Genomic DNA, 16,656 nt, shown 5'->3' with positions numbered 1-16,656 from the left:
GTTGGTCTAATGCATTTCATTTGCTGGTTGTGGTGGCGCATCGTCGCGTCAATCCGCCTCTGACGAGCCTGTGGCGCGATGTCCGACGACTGCGACGCCTTTGCGCGCAGTGGAAAGGATCTCCGAGGTGGGGTGGCGGGCGCCGACTTCGCCCCTCGAGACCTGGAGAAAGGACTGCTAAAACCAGACAATGATGGTGGCGTCGACTCATGGGGACGCGGGGATATGTCCTGGGGTATTGTGCTAATACCAAGGAAGAAGTACGAGTGTTTGTTGATGCCTATATTGCCTCAATAAGGGATGCTGAACAGTTGTTGCTGTAAGATAGGGACCAACGAGTTCAGACGGTTTATAGGTGCGCTACGTCGGGCGAAGGATGCAGTTCGACAGGAGCAACTATCCTGAGCACATCTGGAGATTCTGTGGTCGTCGGTCGCGGGTGAACTGCTCTCTCCCGTAGCCCGTACTGTCGGGGCGTCGCAGCCTAATTCAAGCGCGCCACCAAGTCACTCACATCCGGATTGAAGGAATTGACCAGCTGCGAGCTCTCTCCTTTGTACTCCAGCAAGGGGAGAAGCGCAAAAACAGGCCGAGAGTGCTTGGCAAGGGCATCCAAGCCTGCCGGAAGACGGCAGCCCCTCGCGGAAAGGCCGCCCTCTCTGACATAAATCACACGTGTCGCCTAGTATAATGATTCGCCTGGGCTTCGTGCTTAGCGTACGCGGCGAAGGGGGACGACAATTTATACGCACACTTCCAGCTCACAGGCTCGTAGCGGGCCGTCCACTCAGATACAGTGGCGTGGATTTTGAAAACTATCAATTCCCTCCCCCCCCTCTTTCCCCTTGACACCCGGACTCAGCTCTGCGACGTTCTCGTGATCTCGATGTGTGACCGTCTCGAGCCTGATAGCGACGTCGATATTCCCCGAATGTGGTACCCCTCGGTCAATTGATGTCCATGTCCGCGAGCGAGGGCCGGAGGATGGCTCGCCACTGGTGGGGGCACCGTCGCTCGTGTTACCGTGAGCACGACCTTCGGAGACGCGAATGATGATGGAGGAGAACTAGGAGTCCTGGGTCAGCAGACGGAAGGGGGAGGAGTAAGAAGATGAGACGGAGAGCGCGAGGTCACGACAGAGACTCATAAGACGTACCACAATTCCTATCGTCGGCGCCTCCATATCGACGCAAATGAGCATCAGCTGCGATCCCGTCGCCACGAATATGATATGCAGGACGAGGAGCGTGCTATACAGCGCCGCCGATTCCAGAATGGCCGCGAGGAGATTGTTGACTACGCTATGCGCGCCGCTCGTGAGGTATTGGACCGAGCGGCGGACAGACCAGATGCGGAAGGCGATTAGACCTGGAAGATCCTAAGCACGGCGTACATCCTGGCGTAACGCAGACCTTACATGACGAGATTAGGTTGGTGGATAGGGTAGTGACGCAGAAGGCGACGTTGGCGCCGACGAGAGGGCCTTGTAAACCGTCGGCACCGGGTCCGTACAGTTTCATGACGTGTAGCATGTAGATACCGCTAGCTGAGATTGATCAGGTTTGACACGACGTTGTAAAGTAGAATTCGACTGACCGGTATTTGCGAGCCATCCAAGCATAGGAATGGCCACAATATGCATCCGACCACGCCAGACCACCGCGACGCGGCAAATCTGCATAGATAAGCCGTTAGCAGTCTGGTGCAATACACATCTGATATGAGTAAGGGCACGCACTATGAACGCGTCAGAGACTATGACAGCGAGAAACCAGACCACGTTTATGAGCATCGACGGAGCGCTGCTGAGGGCTCCCATATCCACGCCGCCGTCGGGAAGCATATGGAAACGTATGGCGAGCATGGCGCGGGTGAGGACCGTGATACATCGCTATGTAATTTGTTGAGTACAGACACGAGTTCAGGAGAATGTTTTCGGCTTACTAGACAAGTGAGGATGAAAAGCACCAGATGCGTCCCAACGAGAAACTTGTGGGTTACGCGGTGCTTTCGCCTCCTGTTGACAACTCTCGTGCATTCGTAAGCGACTGCCAAGTATGCGCCTGAAGACCATTAGATAGGGGTAAATCTCCTCGGAAAATATCTGGCTCACCGAACAGCAGCGTTGACATGAAGGCGCCTATGAACACCGCATCGACCGCGCGAAGCGGCTGGCCCATGCGAGCCTAAGGTCAGTAGTAGGCGCGGGTGCGGCAGCACTTCAGCAATGGACGTGGAGGAAAAGGAGCGCCGACATGATGATTCCGAACGATTGCCTATACACGTGTATAACGTCGATAGCCGGTGCGACGTGCCACCCCCTAGAAAGCGTCACGCGAAGGAATGAAGAAGCGTCCAACCTCGACGTTGGCCGAGGCAGCGTTTACTGGGGCCGGTCTCAGCGAGCAGCACAAATTGTGATCTGACCCTTCGATTTGATGGGGTGGCTTCCTATGCGAGGGCCTACGTCCTCGATATCCTCGAGCGCAAGGGGCCACCGCAGTCGTTGGCGCGCTTCGAATGAATGGAGGACGAAATATTTGGTCAGGTGGCGGCGTGGGTGGCGGTAAGAGCCCGACCTGCCCCTGGTCGTCGAACTGAGGGTCTGGCGCAGACGATATTCTGTTCGGAGATCTGGAGACCACAGGATAGGCTTCTGTCAAGGGAGCTGAGCCAGAAGGCGAGGGAGAGCTGGCGGTATCGTATCGTCCTGCTCCTACTCCAGAGGAACCCTGAAGTAGCTGACGTGCTATACCCCCTCTACGGCTTCTCCGGATTCCAAGTCTTCCCCGCCAAGGTGCGGTGGCTGATAGGAATCTGGCTTCCCATCAGCAGCCATAAAATATCCGTATTCGGTCGTTCCATGATGACTGGAGCCCAGTAGCCCTCAAGTTCCAAAGTTCTCAGCTTATAGAGCGGTATCTTCCGATGCGAAAGACGTACGAAGGCATCGAAGACAGCATGGAGGTTCGAGACGAAAGCAATTTATCCGAACGAGGGAACATCAACAATGATACTTCCCATTCCCACGGTCATCAAGCATGCGGCTACTCGCACCCACAAGAATCAGCAAACTTAGAACAATGGCGGCCAATACCTTGCCTATGACTTATGACAGCGCAAGAATGGGTTCCAAGAAAACGTGAGATATCAAAGACCACGGAAACTAAACAGGACAAAATGTACAAGAATATACACAGCAGAACAAGACAGCAGGAGCGTGCCACCCGCGCAGCGGTAGAATCAATATTACCAATGAGAGCATGTAGAGTAGAGGTATCATCGTCTAGTGTCGTAAGGAGTTGAGTAAGAGCGGGTATGTGTGGTAGGATGTGTAGAACGAGGCCAGCGGGCGAGCGGCGTGGTCAGCCGGGGGTAAATGAGGAACAATAGCAGCGGAGCGCGTATTGTTTGGCGGGAGCAGAGCGGGACCAGAAATGGCGGAGCCATGGCACAGGACACGAAGTTACCGAGGTCTCATAGCGTCGGGACTACCGATGCAACTGCGAATGAGAGGCTGCGCTGCCGCTTCTTCGGTGCCTCGTATGCAGGCGGCGAGTACGCGATGGGCCGCGGGATGGGTCCCTTAGGGTACATCGTCGCAATTTCGACAGTCTCACGCGCGATGTGGCCGTCAGAGGTCATTGGTGGCGCAGGCTTGAAGCCGGTCGCTTCGAAGGGGTAGACGACGACGTGGTACTGTCCATTGTAGGTGAGCTCATGCGGAGGAAGGTCAACGTGGTCAAACACGTACGCTCAAGATGAAGTTTGGCACCGAGCACGACGGCTTTAGGTCCTTCGTGAGGTGGATCTCGCCCTCGAGCTCTCGCGACAGACGATCGGGCGACGGCGGGTGCGCAGCCCACCATACCGCGCGTGCGACATCGTCACGTTGTTCGCGCTGGCCTGAGGAACGATATGTGATGCGGCGCTGGAGCGCTACAACAATGGCTTGTGGTGCGGCCAGGAGATCGACGCTCTCCAAGTCAGGTCCGTCTACGACAAGATGCAACGGCAGCACACTGCCGCGCGTGTACATCAGTGGCTTTGCGAGGGAGATCTGTGTTGGCTGTCAGTAGTGCATTCTGCGGATATAAAGCGGTCGAGCACTGACCTGGCACGAAATCTCGACCTCCCGCGTACGGAACAGTGTCCCGCGAATGCGAATATTCTGCCTCGTATGCCACCCCTCCGGGTCAGCGGACGGCGGTGGGATATGCGTGCCTTGCTGGTACGCAATCTGCCTGAAAATCGACGGCGCCTGCGGCCGGAGGCTGGGCACGAAACCAAACGTTGCGTTGATCCTGTGGGTAACGTGAGTACACCTGTCGTAACACCCTAACGATCAGGAAGGATCACTCACGTCCCGTCCGACCTCAACTTCCCGCGCGCGGCGACGACGACGAAGTCGTACTTGACAGATACCGGGGCGTCTTTCTCCAGGAATGTTCCGGGTAAGGGGAAGGTGCGCTCGCTGCCGTCGCCCATGCGGACGGTCGTGTTGCGAGGGATTGGGATGGAGAAGGGCATGGCGTCGCTGCCTTGGGGGTGGTTCTCGCTGTTGACGCCGCCTGCGCGAGACCATAGCAGTGCATTGAGATTGAGGAATGTGAAGGAGTCGCTTGCGGAGGCGCCTGTGATCACACGGCCCTTAACCTGGGAGTTTGGTTAACAAAGGCTGAGCAACCGCGGTAGTGACCGTCCAACGCACCAAGAGGTTGATAGCCTGCACGGAGTCGCGCTTGTCCGCACGCAGCTTCACGGTCCCCCGAATGTGCTCCTTCTCGTAGTACTGGGGGACCACCGCCCCCTGCCGGGCGCTGCTCACCATCGTGAGCGTCAACCACGGCTTCTTCCCATCCCCCAGCGTGTAGGTGTGCTCCGTCGGCGTCCTCGGCTCTGACGAGCCCAGCGCGTCACGACGGCTATAGCACGGCAGATCCTCGTCGACCAGCGACGGCAGGGAGGGCGTAGCAGGCGGCGTCTGCAGCGCGGACGCCAGCAAGACCGGTGCTAACGAGTGACGACGAGCCATGATGGTAGTTGGAAGTTGGAGGTAGTGGGCGACGGTCCTGACCAGCGGGGAGCATCAGCGGGCCTGCTCCGCATTATATACTCCAAGTATGAAAGGCGGGTAGCTAATTGTGGACGTTTATACCAGGTGGGGTAATCCCTTTGTGTTCCGATGGGGTTACGGCATAGACTTTACATCACCTCGTGGCCGTCGGAAGCTGGAGAAGGTCAGCTTACGTCTCGCCCGCATACGATGCAGGAGTCGAGACGCTCCTCAAGAAGCGATGGCGGTTTCAGTGGCCTCATCCAGCGATGGACGAAGGGTGAGCTGAGGTACGCGCGCGGCGATGCTCTTTGTCCGGCTTCGGCGGATGCCGAGGCCGCCGGTAACAGGACGCGGAAGCATTTTCGTGCGCGAGAAACGGCTTTTTGGACGGAAGTCGGCCGTTGGCGAGAACGCGGGCTTCACGGCATGGAACTTTGCATTCCAACGGGGATAATAAGGAAGCCCTGCGCGCGTGGTCAGCGGAAGTACTGCGCGTAAAGCTATTGTTCCCACCTCGTAATGGGCATAATAGCACGTCCTCGTGTCAGCCGACCAGAGTCCGCAAGAGAGACTTGCCTTCCGAAGGAGCGAGGGCGCCGCCGGGGCGGAGAATGGGTCTCCAAGGGAGCAGCGAATCTTCGGGCAGGTAGTTACGTCGGCAAGGCTGCCTCTATACCTTCGCAAAACGGACTTCCCAGTGAATCCATCTAATCCAAGCGAGCAAATGCATCGAGACAAAGGGTACACGTACAAACACAAAGCAACGAACATCGCCTTCATTCCAAAGTACCTCAGCCTACACGCATCTGGCTCATCCCGAAGTCTTGCGACCCCGGCTGCTGCTTCTCGTCCCGGTCCAACTCGTTGAATGGGTCTCGTAAACTTGCGTTCTTTTCTCGCCAGAGTTTCCTGAGGATTCGTCAGTACATGGACAAAAGAAACGGTCGGGAGATGTTCGGATAGGCGGCGCATCCGCGAAGGTTGCCCACCTACGCGACAGCGATTCGCTCATCTACGCGAGCGCTTTCCACTACGCGAGAGCAATCCCCGTACGCGAGTACCGCCCCAGCGCCAACCCCTCGTTCGAAGCCCTTCGACAATTGTCGCAGTCCATTGTCGACAATCATCGCAGTCCATTGTCGATGACTCACCTATACAGATCCTTGATCTTCTTCAGCTCCGCGTCCAGCGTCGCCGTCTTCGCCGCGAGCGCCAAGAAGGCGGAGTTCTGCGCCTGCAGGCTGGTGGTGATGACTAGTGGTCGGCAGTATCCGTAGCGCGTGGACATAAAGGAGCGGGAGGCCGGCAAGCGAGGCAGCGTGGGCGAGGCAAGGCATGACAATAAAGGGCGACGCGTCCGGGAATGGCGTTTGGTGAGAAAGGAGGGTATATGGGCGCGCATCGATACAAAGAGAGATGGGCGTAATCGAAGAGACGAGCGCGAGGGGTCGGACGATTCGAAGAAGTAGACGTCAGCAGAAGCCCTCGACAAAGGAAACCTGCACGTACATTGCGGCGTGATCTGCGCCTGGTTGGCCTGCGACGACAGTTTCCGTTCGGCTTGCTGATTGTCCATCAGTATCCCTGTCCACTCCCTCACCCTCACTTCTGCAGTAGCGGGAAACGTACCTCCAGTGTCGTCTTATACCACTCCAACCGAACCTTCATCTCCTTTGTAATGCGAATGAAGTATCTGAAGGTGAACGTTAGCACATCTTCCTCCCCCACGATCCGTCCGCCGCGTCTCTCAGCAGGACCGTCGACAAGGAATTGAGTCCCTCGCCAAACGAGGCAGTCTCCCGACAGAAGGAAGACCTTCCAGAAAATAAGACAAAACGCCCACTCACTCCAACGGAAACCCCGCAAAGTCCTTCAGATGCGCGCCATACGCCTGCGGGTTCTTCGCGCCGTTCACGATGTTCATGCCCGTGATGAGATCCTGCGTCGCCTGCTCAGATTTGTGCCACAGGTCCTTCGCCTGCTGCAGGTCGCGGTTGATGGTCGCCATCGCGTTGACGAGGTCCTGGGAGGGGTGTCAGGCTCGTGCAGTATGACGAGAGGAATGTAGCAAGAGGGATGAGGGAAGGGAAGTGTTTGAAGGTAGAGAGTGAAGAGGCGGAGGAAGTAGACGAGAGAGGAGGAAGGCAATGGACGAGGCAAGGGGGAAGGAGGAGTGAACGCACCTTGTGCACCGACCGAATCGCCTGCTGGCCCTTCACGGCCTCCTCGCCCATCTTCCGCTGCTGCAGGTCCTTGCTGATCTGCACCTGGCTTTGAATGTGGGAGCTGGAGGGGATGTTGATTAGCGAGACGTTTGAGATTGGGGAGTACGGGAAGGGGATTTAAGGGAAGTGCGCAGTCGAGTGAGAGTACGTTCGCAGACGAGGGGAAGGTCGGCGAAGTCGAGCGGGATTACGCATCGCGCGTCAGATCAACGCGTACTGACGCGTGTGGATGGAGACAAGAAAGCGACACGTACTCGATCTGCTCGAAGACGCGCTTCAAGTTGTCGGGAAGGTCGTTAAATCGCGTTGATTTCGTGAAGGGAGGGGCTCCTTGTTGTTGTGAACCAAGGGATGACATGCTGGGCGGGATGTATCAGCATTGTTGGCGCATACATGAGCTTCAACTCACCCTAGTCTGCAACAAGAACAAGTCAGTCCTCTGCACTGGGAAGTAGAAGCTTTGACACGCACGGTTGTTGCGCGCCTGTTGACGGCTTCGCGCCAAACAGGCTGTTGCTGTTATTTGTACTCCCAAAGAGCCCTCCTCCGCCCTGATTCTGCTGCTGGTTCTGCGTGTTCCCAAACAGCCCGCCTCCCGTGTTCGTATTCGTGTTGGTAGACCCAAAGAGCCCGCCCCCTCCAGTGTTGCTGTTATTCGTGTTGGCATTGCTCGATCCGAAGAGCCCACCGCCGGTGTTCGTGTTGGTGTTGCTGGTCGAGCCAAACAAGCCGCCGCCACCGGTGTTAGTGTTAGTCGTCGAGCCAAAGAGACCACCGCCAGTTCCCGTGTTGGACGTGTTGGTATTGGATGTGTTGCCGAAGAGACCACCGCCGCTCGTCCCGGTGTTCGTGTTATTGCTCGTCGATCCAAAGAGACCGCCGCCCGTGCCGGTATTGGTGTTCATGGTCGAGCCAAATAGGCCTCCGCCGGTCGCAGGTTGCTGCTGCTGTTGATTCGACTGCCCGAACAGCGACGATCCCTGCTGCTGATTGCCGCCCGTGTTCCCAAAGAGGCCGCCACCGCCAGTGCCTGTGTTCGTTGTGGACGCATTCGAGTTTGTGTTCCCAAACAGCCCGCCGCCTGTGTTCCCCTGCTGCTGCTGAGGCTGCCCAAAGGTCGAGGACCCGCCGAAGAGACCGCCAGCAGGCTTTTGCTGATTGTTCTGCGCGGTGTTGGTGTTCCCGAAGAGGGATGGTGTGGAGGCGGCGGGTTTGAGCGTGGATCCAAAGCTTCTGTGTACAAAGTGAGTATATGCGCGCAGGAGAAGATATTTGACGCGTACCCGAAGGACATCGTGGCGACCGACGCGCTCGTCGACGCGTGCAAATGGAAGGGGGAACAGAAGAGCGGGTGGTCGGTCCGGTGTGCCGTGGCTGTAGTCACGATGATGGCACGCGGACTTCAAGTTCGTCTTGAACGTCATGTCCGTTCGGTTTGCAAGCTCAGGTCAGCTCCTTAGGTCGAAACGGACGTCTTCCTATGCCCTTGGCGCAGCGTAACGGACCTTACCGGTAGCTGAATCTCCAAGACCGCCCATTCCAGTAATTTCGGCCAACTTTGGACGGGCGCTTGTTCGAAATCGGCCTGCTTCGATTCTACTCTGCAAGGGCCTACATCACCTTCGAAAGCTACCGAAACTAATCACCGCATCACTTGAACGCTTCTGTGAAGGCCAGCTGCTTCTATCGCCCATCTCTATAAGCGCCGGCCCATGGAACGGTAGATGTCAAGACCATGTTTGCGTTACTTACACGCAGCTTTTCTATACCTGCAACGTGCTATCGACGTGTCGTGAGCCATGACGACGCGCTTCTACCCGCATAGAAGCCTTGGTCGCATGGTTGACAAGAATCGCATCCGACCAGGCTGCAGTGGCATAGAGGGCCCTTGCGCGTTCTCACTGTGACTGCTATTGTGCTCGGGCCTTGAGTCACCCTGGTGGCTTTAAAAAGGCATATAAAGTGGCATTACGAGTGCGGGTTGATCAAGCTTTCTTCCCTTCCTCTCCTTGACCCATAGACTCTGCGTTTTAAGGTGCGTGTATCGATATGGTTGTACGTTGGTTTCGCCCAGCGCTCATCGCCGTTCCCTCAGAATGTGTGGATTCACTATCTGGGTCACGAGCAATGACAACAAGTGCGGCAACTACCTCGAGCTCGTTGGCGACGAGGACAACCCGAACAACCTCAGCCCTTACATGGTATACCATGCGGACGATCCTAATTTTGTACGTCGCGTCGTTGTCCGTGCCCAATTCCCACTGACCTCAAAGCTCCAGACGGCCTGCGACTACCCCCAATGTCGTTACCACCCAGATCATCAGCACGCGCCAGAAGACAGAGAGAAGACATGCGACCAGCTGAATTGTTGGAAAGGGCCGTACGTCGCCACATACTTGTTCGAATCTCATCTGTCTGACGAGGTTTACCAGCTTCCACGGACCTCCTCATCTCGCGTGGTGTGACCGTTCCAAGTCGAAGTATTGCGGCCTTCTTAGATGCAAAAGATGCAGGGGCGGCAAAGATTTCCAGCGATACTTCAGCTACAAGGGGCCGCCTCTGTGTACACTGATTGTCCCACCGCGAGCGTCAGACCGTCCGCGCCCCGGTGACTTGGAGCGCCGCTGAGTATGAGGTCTGACAGCTTGGGTCGACGGCCGATCATGTTTTTCTCGTGAGCCCTTGCCACGTCAATCGCAAGATCAAGTCCTTTCTGCCCCCAGCGTTTAGAACAATTGACAGCGCCCAACCACGTTCTCCAATCACGACATACGATGACTTACTACTCCCCATCCCCTCCACGTACATTTCTAGCGTAATACACGCTGCTCTATCTACGTTTGGCCACATATATGAAAGTTGTCTGCAGTTCGAAGTACGCCCCTCTATGGCTCCTCCTTCTGCTGAGTCCAAATGATATGACTCTCGCCGTAACCTTGTCTGCACATGCGTGCATGAGGAAGACTAGAATGATGTGCTTGGCTGAGGCAACTGACTGCCTCGCACGCAAACTGCGGCTGCACGGCAGAACGTGCAGGTCCGCATAGGTCCAGCGTGACGGTATGAGTCACCCCTTTTGTCACATCCGTCCCACTTTGCCTCCATCCTCCACCGGCACTCGAGGCACGCCAGGGCACGTTCGACGTCGTCAAATAAGGGCCCGAGAGTGGGTCCCGTTAAGACCGAGTGAATTTGCCAAGCTGGATTTAGCATTCGGGACAGACAGGGAGGGACGCTCCTCACAGGAGGATGGCGCTCCCCCGGCCCAGCCCCTCCCAGAGAGGCGCCCCGCTTCCCCGTGGGCCAAGCCCAGGACATGAATTTTCTGTTTCACTATACAGTTTCTAGGGGCAACTGGCCGCTCCTTTTCCCGAGCACGCTTTCCGGGAGGCAGGCACCTCGGACATGCTCGCTTGACGCCGAAATGTTGCAAAATGGGCGCGTTGGAGGTGCTCTGCCGCGCCATGGTCGGCGCGCCACCCATATGATGCATTGCATTGAGATTTGATTCCAGTCGAGGAGGGGCACATTGTTGACCGACATGGTAACCGGCATACGAGGCACCCGCCCGCCTCCAGACTCTTCTCAGGGTACTGTTACCCCTCCCCTTCCCCCTCACTGCGTCGTCGATCCCCCAGAGGAACATTCATGGCGCGGGCCCTGGCGGTGATGCAGCCCCGGCCCTTCCCCACTCTTTTCCCTCGATCCGAAGTGTATTCGCCCCTTTTGGCAAAGGTCTCGCTTGCCGGGGCTCACGAAGCCGGCATGGCGGGGCGGGCCTTACGGACCTGGTAGTCGATCGCAGATCGTTACGCCGCCACCAGAATTTTGGTACCGCCTCATCGCATATAAGGCCTGGATGGCGACGAGCAAGGGGCCTTCCGCCGCTGTCCTCCTCCCTCCGTCCCGCAACGCTCCTTCGTCCCCCGTCCTTCCTTATTTATACGGCACGGACGCATCGACGCTAGAAGATCGGATTCCCCCTGCACGATCGTCACCATGGCCGCTGGATTGAGGGAGATCGACACTATCTTCCTGGGTGCGACGCTGCAGACGTTGCTTTATGGTGCGTGAATATGCGATCGGGTATTTCCTGGGGGTGCTGACGGGTCCGCAGGGTTTTACATCGCCGTCGCGTACGAGTGTACTCGGATGCTGTACCTGAAGCGCAAGCATCGCAGGGTAAACAAGTACTTGGTCGCGACGCACGTCGCATTGTTCCTCCTGGTATCTGTGGTATGCGCGCTCGCCCCCTCCCTCTCTATGTCTCGGGGCTGACGAAGCTCTCAGCGCTGCATAACGACAACAACACGAGTACTTTACGGCCTGCGCTTTCACCAACAACCCGACGGCTTCATCGACACGGGGGCGATGAACTCGTCTTGGTCATTGGTCGCAAACTCCGCCTGGTATCTTAGCATATTGGTCTCAGATGCCTTCATCGTGGGTCAACTGCTCGCGCTGCTCGATCTCATTCCTAACGACGTTCCTCAGATCTACCGCGTCTACGTCGTCTGGAGAGGGAACTGGTATGTCACCGCGCCAATCATTTTTGGCTGGATTGTCAATGCCTGTAAGTCTTGCAGTTTGTGCGCACTGGTCTTCACTAACCTGTTCTCCCCCAGCGACCGGAATCTGGTATCTGTACACCATGCGATTCTACCCGAGAGGCGTCCTCACGTACTCCGGCTTGTTGACGAAAGCGGAGATCGCATTCGTCGCATTCACGCTGTACACGAACCTCCTGTCATCTCGTACGTCCATCTCGTACTCCCTCGCACTGTTCATTGATTACTTACACATCCCCACAGTCCTCATCGCATACCGCATCTGGCACGTCCGACGCGGGGTACAACACCTCACCGACGGGCGGAAGGACGCCGTACACCAGTTGCTCGTTGTCATGCTCGAGTCCGCTGGGTTCTACAGCATCCTGCTGCTGGTGCACATCATCCTCCTCGGCTTGAACTCCCTGGTCATGTACGTCGCCACAGACTTGGAGACGCCGACGATCGGGATTGTGGTACGTTGGCTTTCATCTTTACGTCTTCTGCATCTATCTCTCTCCTTTCATCTCTACCGCTCCTGTACCTCCCTTGTCATGAGCAGTATCCATCGTCAATTGCACCCCCTGTCAATCATCTACACCCTGTCAGAAGACCGCCGCTAACCCGCCCTCTAGTTCTCCTACATTATCGTCCGCGTCTCTGAGGGCGTTGCGCACGGGAACACCAGCAGCGGCGGGCCTACGAGCGGCGGAGAGACGTCAGGCCCGCGGAGAACCTGGACGTCGGGCGCGCGCCCGGGCGTCGGCACGAACACCATCGACGTCGCTATCCGCTTGGAGACCGTCACGCACCACGACAGCGACGAGCCCGTGTCGGAGACGAAGAGCACGGATAAGTCAAAGGGTGGTGGGTGGTAGGCGTGGTGTGCCATGGTCTGTGCGCCGCAGTTGCGCGAGCGGTGGCATCGTGGATGGAGGCAGAGGTGGTGTGCATAATGTATCATCGACCTGGGTCGTGTTCAATGCGTATATATGTTCTGCTAGTGTACATACTAAGGGTTATCGGGAACGCTCTCCTTCCTAAGGGTGCGAGGGTGTAAAATACAATACAGCATTGTATGGATGGACTAACAATCACTAAAGTATCCAAGGACTGGGTCTACTAAAGTAGCAAAGGATTCACTAAAGTACTATACCAAACGAATACGATTGACTACCAGGCAGCCGACCTGGCCACGAGCAGGCCAGACGTTGCAGCCGCGAGGGTCCCTAAAGCTGTGGGTCCGTGTGAGTCCATCAACCTTGTGCGTGGGGGTCACGCTGACTGTCACACTCGTCCCGCCTTGCATCCTTCCTCCATCTACGCCCGCATTGTACCATCTCATCGACGATACGCTCAAGCGGGCTACTCCCTTTTATGCACTCCTAGCGCCCTTGAAGACAGACAATGCCTTTTGCGGACAACTGCGCTGGCTTGACCACACTGTCCTTCTCGAATATTCTAGCAATGCCCTCGCGTCCAAAGACCTCGAGCGAACGTCGCGCTCATCCCTTTCGCGAACTGCTTCGAAAAGTCTCGAACGCAGGATCTTGCTCCAGTATGCTTTCAGTCTGAACTTTCCAGAAGACTAGCAGCGAGGATAAGAGCGGGCTCGCCTGGCAGCATTCCTCAGCACAGAAACACCAACAACTCAGAACTCGAGCGACAACTCAAGTCTCTCGACTCTCTAACTTACCAACCTACGACGATGTCTGTCTTCTACTACGAGCCCTTCTACGACATCGATCGCTTCCTCAGCGAGGCCTTCAGCCCGCGCGCTAGCGAGTCCACCCAGCGCCGCATCGGCGAGGGCAGCTCCAACGATGCGCCCCGCGCCCTCAAGCCCAGGTAAGCTTTCGTTGTATCCCTTCAGCTGGTAGAACATCTCGACTGACTACTATTCGCAGAATGGACCTTCACGAAGACGCTGAGAAGAATGTCGTGACCGCCACCTTCGAGTTCCCGGGCGTCAAGAAGGAGGACGTGACGATTGACTTCCACAACGGGCGCCTCACGGTCGGCGCGGAGACGAAGATCTCGGAGGAGCGCGATGAGAACGGGTACGCGGTGCGCGAGCGGCGCTACGGGAAGTGGTCGCGCACGCTGCAGCTGCCGGCAGGGGTGAAGGTGAGTATAACAGCGTGGTATGATTTGGTGGGGGCAGGATGGAGAGCTAACGCGTGGTTTGCAGGAAGACGAGGTGAAGGCGACGATGGAAAACGGCCTGCTGACGGTGACGTTCCCGAAGACGTCGCCTGAGGCTGCGCCGAAGAAGATCGCGGTCAACTGAGCTTCCTTCGTTACCGAGCCCTTCCTTCACCCGCATTGTATACCATGTCTGGAACGCATGACGATATACCTGTAGCATAGAAATACCAAGCTTTTGATGTTTACTTCTTCGATCGTGTGATTCGTTCCAAGTTCTGTCAAGTTGGAGCGAGATGGATTGCAACGGAGAGAGATGAATTGCGAGAGGGAGATACAGTTGTGAAGTAATGGTACAGAGAGCCAATGCACGAAAACAGATAAATATAGAGGGGAGAAGAACTAGATGCGAGCATATATAGTAGGAGGGTATCAACATTGTCAATCGGGTAGGAGTCAATCAGACAGGATGCAATGAGTCCACTCCAGGCTGCAGTATGTTGGCTGCTCAAACGAACCAAAGGACCACCGGTAGAGCGTTCGCGTACACAAGCATTGGAGACATCACAAGGGTTCAAGGTGACGCACGTCGTCTCCATCGAGTCGAGCGCTGGACCTTTCTCGTGCCGCGCAGTCGAAGCAACGGTAGTACTACTTAAGCGACAATAGTAGCACTGAAGTCACCGCAGCCCAATCTGAAGCAAGGAGTCAGTACAGAAAACCCTTGGGCATAACAATTCCTACTCACCCTCTTCGCAGAGCACACAGACAGGTACCTGCTCACGGACGCCGGCCTTCCCCTGAAGACGGACGCCCGTCCCCCTTACAGCCCCCGGGCCGACAGCGCGTCACTTAGCGGTCGCGCATGGTCGACCCAGCACCCGCTATGGCCTGGAGCAGTGGTTAGTCCGAGCCAACCTCAAGGGTTGATTCGGCCAACCACTACTTCCCCAGGTCATCCACCGTCGAGTATGTTACGATTCAGAGGGGGTCTTGAGCTGTGTGCGCGGTTTACACGCGGAAGCAGGGAAAGCCAAGATGCAGAAGTGTGTTCTTGAAAGAAGATAGAGACTTCGTAGTCTTGCGATGGCGAGGCCAGTGAGGTTCGTACGAGGTACCTGAGGATGTTGCACAGCTTGAGGATGTTGTGATGGTCGGACTCGAAGTCGGGGTTGAGGGTTGCACTTCAAGACATGCCGCAGACTCGATCGAGAGGGTCGACGTCGACGCGGGAAGAAGTACCTAGACGTCGAGGTAGCTCGAGCATGCTAAACGAGGAGGGGCATGGGTGCTAGTTCAGTCGCGCTCTTGCGATGCAATGGGGCCCGCGTTAACGGAGGATGAAGATGCGACAGGCTAAAACAATCACAATGAGCGACGCAGGTAGAAGGAGAACCGGACTACTCACCGCATCGAGATTGGTGTGAGGCTGAAAAGGGGGAGTGGTAGAGGAGGAAACAATGGTCAATTACGAGGTAACACCAGCCTGCGCGGCCACGGTGTTGTTGCTGCTGGATGGGAAGGACAAGGCCGGCTCATGCCTCTCTTTCAAAGCCATGGTCAAACGAGACAGCGTGACCGCATCGATCGCTAGCTTGCGCAGCAGCACATTGTGGCGCAGGCGAAGGTCGCGGTTGCGCTGACGAAGGTCGTCGTTGCGCTGGCGAAGGCTCTCCTCATAACCCCTGTGGTTACTGACCGCGAGCTCGAGGTTAGAGATGATGTGCGTACGCTTAGCAAGTTCGCGTTCTAAAGAGCTGCGCGCAGCGGTGACGACCGCGTCAAGTCCATCCTCACGCTTAGCCATCTGCCGCTCGTTCGCCTTGATCTGCATCAGCGCCTCCTCGGCCTGCATGCGAAGCTTAGCCCTCTCAACGATGTCCACCTCTCTGTTCGTGGCAATGTAGTGATTGGCGCTGTCCAGCCCGCGCTGCAGCGCTCGGTTGTCATTCTCGAGGGTGCGGATCCGGGTGTGAAGCTGGTGCTCGGCCTTGCGCTTCTCGCGCTTGACGACAAGGAGCTCGTCGCGGAGGTCCTTCGTCTTGGTGTCAAGGGTCTTGTTCTGCGACTTGAGCTGCTTGTTTTCATGCTTGAGGAGGCGGACGTCGCTCTGGAGGAAGCGGGCGGCGAAGGCGAGGAGGGGGTAGTCGGTCACAGTGTCTGATGCAGCAGGAACAAGAAGTCAGCGATCGGCAACATTGGGCGCGACGACGGCGCTCACCACGTGCGTCGACGAGCTCGGCCTCCTGCTCTTGGGTCTTGGTCTCCAAATTTTGGATCTTGGTCTGGAGCTCCTGGTTCTCAGCCTTCAGCTCTTCGATCGTCACGCTTGCGCGGCGGAGCTGCTCCTGAGATGCGGCCTGGAACTCTTTGGTCTTCGAGTGTGCGCGGCGCTCCTCCTTCAGCTCGACCTCCAGCTTCGCAAGGGCGCGGCGCAGGTCGGCTGTGGCATCAGCGTTGGGTTGAAGGGTGCGGGGCGCGCCAGAAATGTGCGTTGGCAGCAGTTTCAGCAAGCGCGGGACGCGGGGGATGAGGTGGAGAGTGATGTGGCAAGCAGAGATGAAGACGATAATGTACATGACGACAGCGAGGGGGAAGACCTGCAGCACGGAGGGGCCGACACCGTACAGCAGGCCATTGAGGATCGAGAGGATGATAACGTTGATCATAATGCTGCAGA

The 16,656-nt window shown here is 56.9% G+C and overlaps 9 protein-coding genes across 9 annotated transcripts; 3 read left to right on the top strand and 6 right to left on the bottom strand.

Annotated features, from left to right (window-relative positions):
- Positions 1 to 304: 304 nt before the first annotated feature.
- Positions 305 to 2,244, bottom strand: SCHCODRAFT_02627394 (uncharacterized protein). Its single transcript, XM_003031971.3, has 8 exons — positions 2,114 to 2,244; positions 1,945 to 2,063; positions 1,739 to 1,891; positions 1,597 to 1,675; positions 1,418 to 1,546; positions 1,157 to 1,368; positions 753 to 1,066; positions 305 to 699 (listed from the first exon to the last, which is right to left on the bottom strand). The coding sequence occupies exons 1-7, from the start codon at positions 2,178 to 2,180 to the stop codon at positions 788 to 790; spliced, it is 1,038 nt and encodes a 345-aa protein (XP_003032017.1). The 5' UTR covers positions 2,181 to 2,244; the 3' UTR covers positions 305 to 699; positions 753 to 787.
- On the bottom strand, positions 360 to 833 carry SCHCODRAFT_01305321 (uncharacterized protein). Its single transcript, XM_050341413.1, has 3 exons — positions 753 to 833; positions 515 to 699; positions 360 to 466 (listed from the first exon to the last, which is right to left on the bottom strand). Exons 2-3 carry the CDS (start codon positions 664 to 666, stop codon positions 397 to 399), a joined length of 222 nt encoding a protein of 73 aa, XP_050200234.1. The 5' UTR covers positions 667 to 699; positions 753 to 833; the 3' UTR covers positions 360 to 396.
- Positions 2,245 to 2,999: 755 nt separating the features above from the next.
- Positions 3,000 to 5,049, bottom strand: SCHCODRAFT_02627391 (uncharacterized protein). The gene is made up of 5 exons (XM_003031972.2): positions 4,712 to 5,049; positions 4,364 to 4,656; positions 4,115 to 4,304; positions 3,755 to 4,060; positions 3,000 to 3,699 (listed from the first exon to the last, which is right to left on the bottom strand). Exons 1-5 carry the CDS (start codon positions 5,033 to 5,035, stop codon positions 3,478 to 3,480), a joined length of 1,335 nt encoding a protein of 444 aa, XP_003032018.1. The 5' UTR covers positions 5,036 to 5,049; the 3' UTR covers positions 3,000 to 3,477.
- A 646-nt stretch (positions 5,050 to 5,695) lies between these two features.
- On the bottom strand, positions 5,696 to 8,636 carry SCHCODRAFT_02627385 (uncharacterized protein). The gene is made up of 10 exons (XM_003031973.2): positions 8,568 to 8,636; positions 7,756 to 8,517; positions 7,694 to 7,699; positions 7,539 to 7,643; positions 7,243 to 7,345; positions 6,907 to 7,082; positions 6,689 to 6,752; positions 6,569 to 6,623; positions 6,211 to 6,313; positions 5,696 to 5,968 (listed from the first exon to the last, which is right to left on the bottom strand). Exons 1-10 carry the CDS (start codon positions 8,576 to 8,578, stop codon positions 5,851 to 5,853), a joined length of 1,503 nt encoding a protein of 500 aa, XP_003032019.1. The 5' UTR covers positions 8,579 to 8,636; the 3' UTR covers positions 5,696 to 5,850.
- A 744-nt stretch (positions 8,637 to 9,380) lies between these two features.
- SCHCODRAFT_01095216 (uncharacterized protein) lies at positions 9,381 to 9,749 on the top strand (the record flags this gene model as incomplete). The annotated part of the gene is made up of 2 exons (XM_003031542.2): positions 9,381 to 9,512; positions 9,564 to 9,749. 2 exons carry the CDS (start codon positions 9,381 to 9,383, stop codon positions 9,747 to 9,749), a joined length of 318 nt encoding a protein of 105 aa, XP_003031588.1.
- Positions 9,750 to 10,383: 634 nt separating this feature from the next.
- Positions 10,384 to 11,107, bottom strand: SCHCODRAFT_02303748 (uncharacterized protein). The gene has a single exon (XM_050342311.1). The coding sequence runs from the start codon at positions 10,928 to 10,930 to the stop codon at positions 10,433 to 10,435; it is 498 nt and encodes a 165-aa protein (XP_050200233.1). The 5' UTR covers positions 10,931 to 11,107; the 3' UTR covers positions 10,384 to 10,432.
- Positions 11,108 to 13,013, top strand: SCHCODRAFT_02303749 (uncharacterized protein). The gene is made up of 7 exons (XM_003031543.3): positions 11,108 to 11,350; positions 11,402 to 11,520; positions 11,575 to 11,727; positions 11,779 to 11,857; positions 11,910 to 12,038; positions 12,096 to 12,307; positions 12,467 to 13,013. The coding sequence occupies exons 1-7, from the start codon at positions 11,284 to 11,286 to the stop codon at positions 12,707 to 12,709; spliced, it is 1,002 nt and encodes a 333-aa protein (XP_003031589.1). The 5' UTR covers positions 11,108 to 11,283; the 3' UTR covers positions 12,710 to 13,013.
- Positions 13,014 to 13,140: 127 nt separating this feature from the next.
- Positions 13,141 to 14,231, top strand: SCHCODRAFT_02627376 (HSP20-like chaperone). Its single transcript, XM_003031544.2, has 3 exons — positions 13,141 to 13,679; positions 13,739 to 13,958; positions 14,023 to 14,231. Exons 1-3 carry the CDS (start codon positions 13,540 to 13,542, stop codon positions 14,119 to 14,121), a joined length of 459 nt encoding a protein of 152 aa, XP_003031590.1. The 5' UTR covers positions 13,141 to 13,539; the 3' UTR covers positions 14,122 to 14,231.
- A 1,213-nt stretch (positions 14,232 to 15,444) lies between these two features.
- Positions 15,445 to 16,645, bottom strand: SCHCODRAFT_02502348 (uncharacterized protein; the record flags this gene model as incomplete). Its single annotated transcript, XM_003031974.1, has 2 exons — positions 15,445 to 16,136; positions 16,198 to 16,645. The coding sequence occupies 2 exons, from the start codon at positions 16,643 to 16,645 to the stop codon at positions 15,445 to 15,447; spliced, it is 1,140 nt and encodes a 379-aa protein (XP_003032020.1).
- Positions 16,646 to 16,656: the final 11 nt, after the last annotated feature.

This window comes from Schizophyllum commune, assembly GCF_000143185.2.
Source record: "Schizophyllum commune H4-8 unplaced genomic scaffold SCHCOscaffold_6, whole genome shotgun sequence".
NCBI classification, from domain to species: Eukaryota; Fungi; Basidiomycota; class Agaricomycetes; order Agaricales; family Schizophyllaceae; genus Schizophyllum; species Schizophyllum commune.
The sequence above is the reverse complement of the archived record's forward strand: the minus strand, read 5'-3'. Positions and strand labels throughout refer to the sequence as shown.

Excerpts from the sequence above, each read along its gene's own strand:
- SCHCODRAFT_01305321 (XM_050341413.1), bottom strand. The coding sequence starts at position 666 with ATGTCAGAGAGGGCGGCCTTTCCGCGAGGGGCTGCCGTCTTCCGGCAG. Across the intron at positions 467-514 it reads TCAATTCCTTCAATCCGGAT|TACGGGCTACGGGAGAGAGC; the intron begins GTGAGTGACTTG and ends ACGCCCCGACAG.
- SCHCODRAFT_02627394 (XM_003031971.3), bottom strand. The coding sequence starts at position 2,180 with ATGGGCCAGCCGCTTCGCGCGGTCGATGCGGTGTTCATAGGCGCCTTC. Across the intron at positions 2,064-2,113 it reads CATGTCAACGCTGCTGTTCG|GCGCATACTTGGCAGTCGCT; the intron begins GTGAGCCAGATA and ends AATGGTCTTCAG. Across the intron at positions 1,892-1,944 it reads TTTTCATCCTCACTTGTCTA|CGATGTATCACGGTCCTCAC; the intron begins GTAAGCCGAAAA and ends CAAATTACATAG.
- SCHCODRAFT_02627391 (XM_003031972.2), bottom strand. The coding sequence starts at position 5,035 with ATGGCTCGTCGTCACTCGTTAGCACCGGTCTTGCTGGCGTCCGCGCTG. Across the intron at positions 4,657-4,711 it reads TGCAGGCTATCAACCTCTTG|GTTAAGGGCCGTGTGATCAC; the intron begins GTGCGTTGGACG and ends CCAAACTCCCAG. Across the intron at positions 4,305-4,363 it reads AAGTTGAGGTCGGACGGGAC|GATCAACGCAACGTTTGGTT; the intron begins GTGAGTGATCCT and ends CGTTACCCACAG.
- SCHCODRAFT_02627385 (XM_003031973.2), bottom strand. Across the intron at positions 7,346-7,538 it reads CGCGTCTTCGAGCAGATCGA|CTCCCACATTCAAAGCCAGG; the intron begins GTACGTGTCGCT and ends CATCCCCTCCAG. Across the intron at positions 6,753-6,906 it reads TTTGCGGGGTTTCCGTTGGA|ATACTTCATTCGCATTACAA; the intron begins GTGAGTGGGCGT and ends GTTCACCTTCAG.
- SCHCODRAFT_02303748 (XM_050342311.1), bottom strand. The coding sequence starts at position 10,930 with ATGTTCCTCTGGGGGATCGACGACGCAGTGAGGGGGAAGGGGAGGGGT.
- SCHCODRAFT_02303749 (XM_003031543.3), top strand. The coding sequence starts at position 11,284 with ATGGCCGCTGGATTGAGGGAGATCGACACTATCTTCCTGGGTGCGACG. Across the intron at positions 11,351-11,401 it reads GCTGCAGACGTTGCTTTATG|GGTTTTACATCGCCGTCGCG; the intron begins GTGCGTGAATAT and ends ACGGGTCCGCAG. Across the intron at positions 11,728-11,778 it reads TGGTCTCAGATGCCTTCATC|ATCTACCGCGTCTACGTCGT; the intron begins GTGGGTCAACTG and ends GACGTTCCTCAG.
- SCHCODRAFT_02627376 (XM_003031544.2), top strand. The coding sequence starts at position 13,540 with ATGTCTGTCTTCTACTACGAGCCCTTCTACGACATCGATCGCTTCCTC. Across the intron at positions 13,680-13,738 it reads CCCCGCGCCCTCAAGCCCAG|AATGGACCTTCACGAAGACG; the intron begins GTAAGCTTTCGT and ends TACTATTCGCAG. Across the intron at positions 13,959-14,022 it reads AGCTGCCGGCAGGGGTGAAG|GAAGACGAGGTGAAGGCGAC; the intron begins GTGAGTATAACA and ends CGTGGTTTGCAG.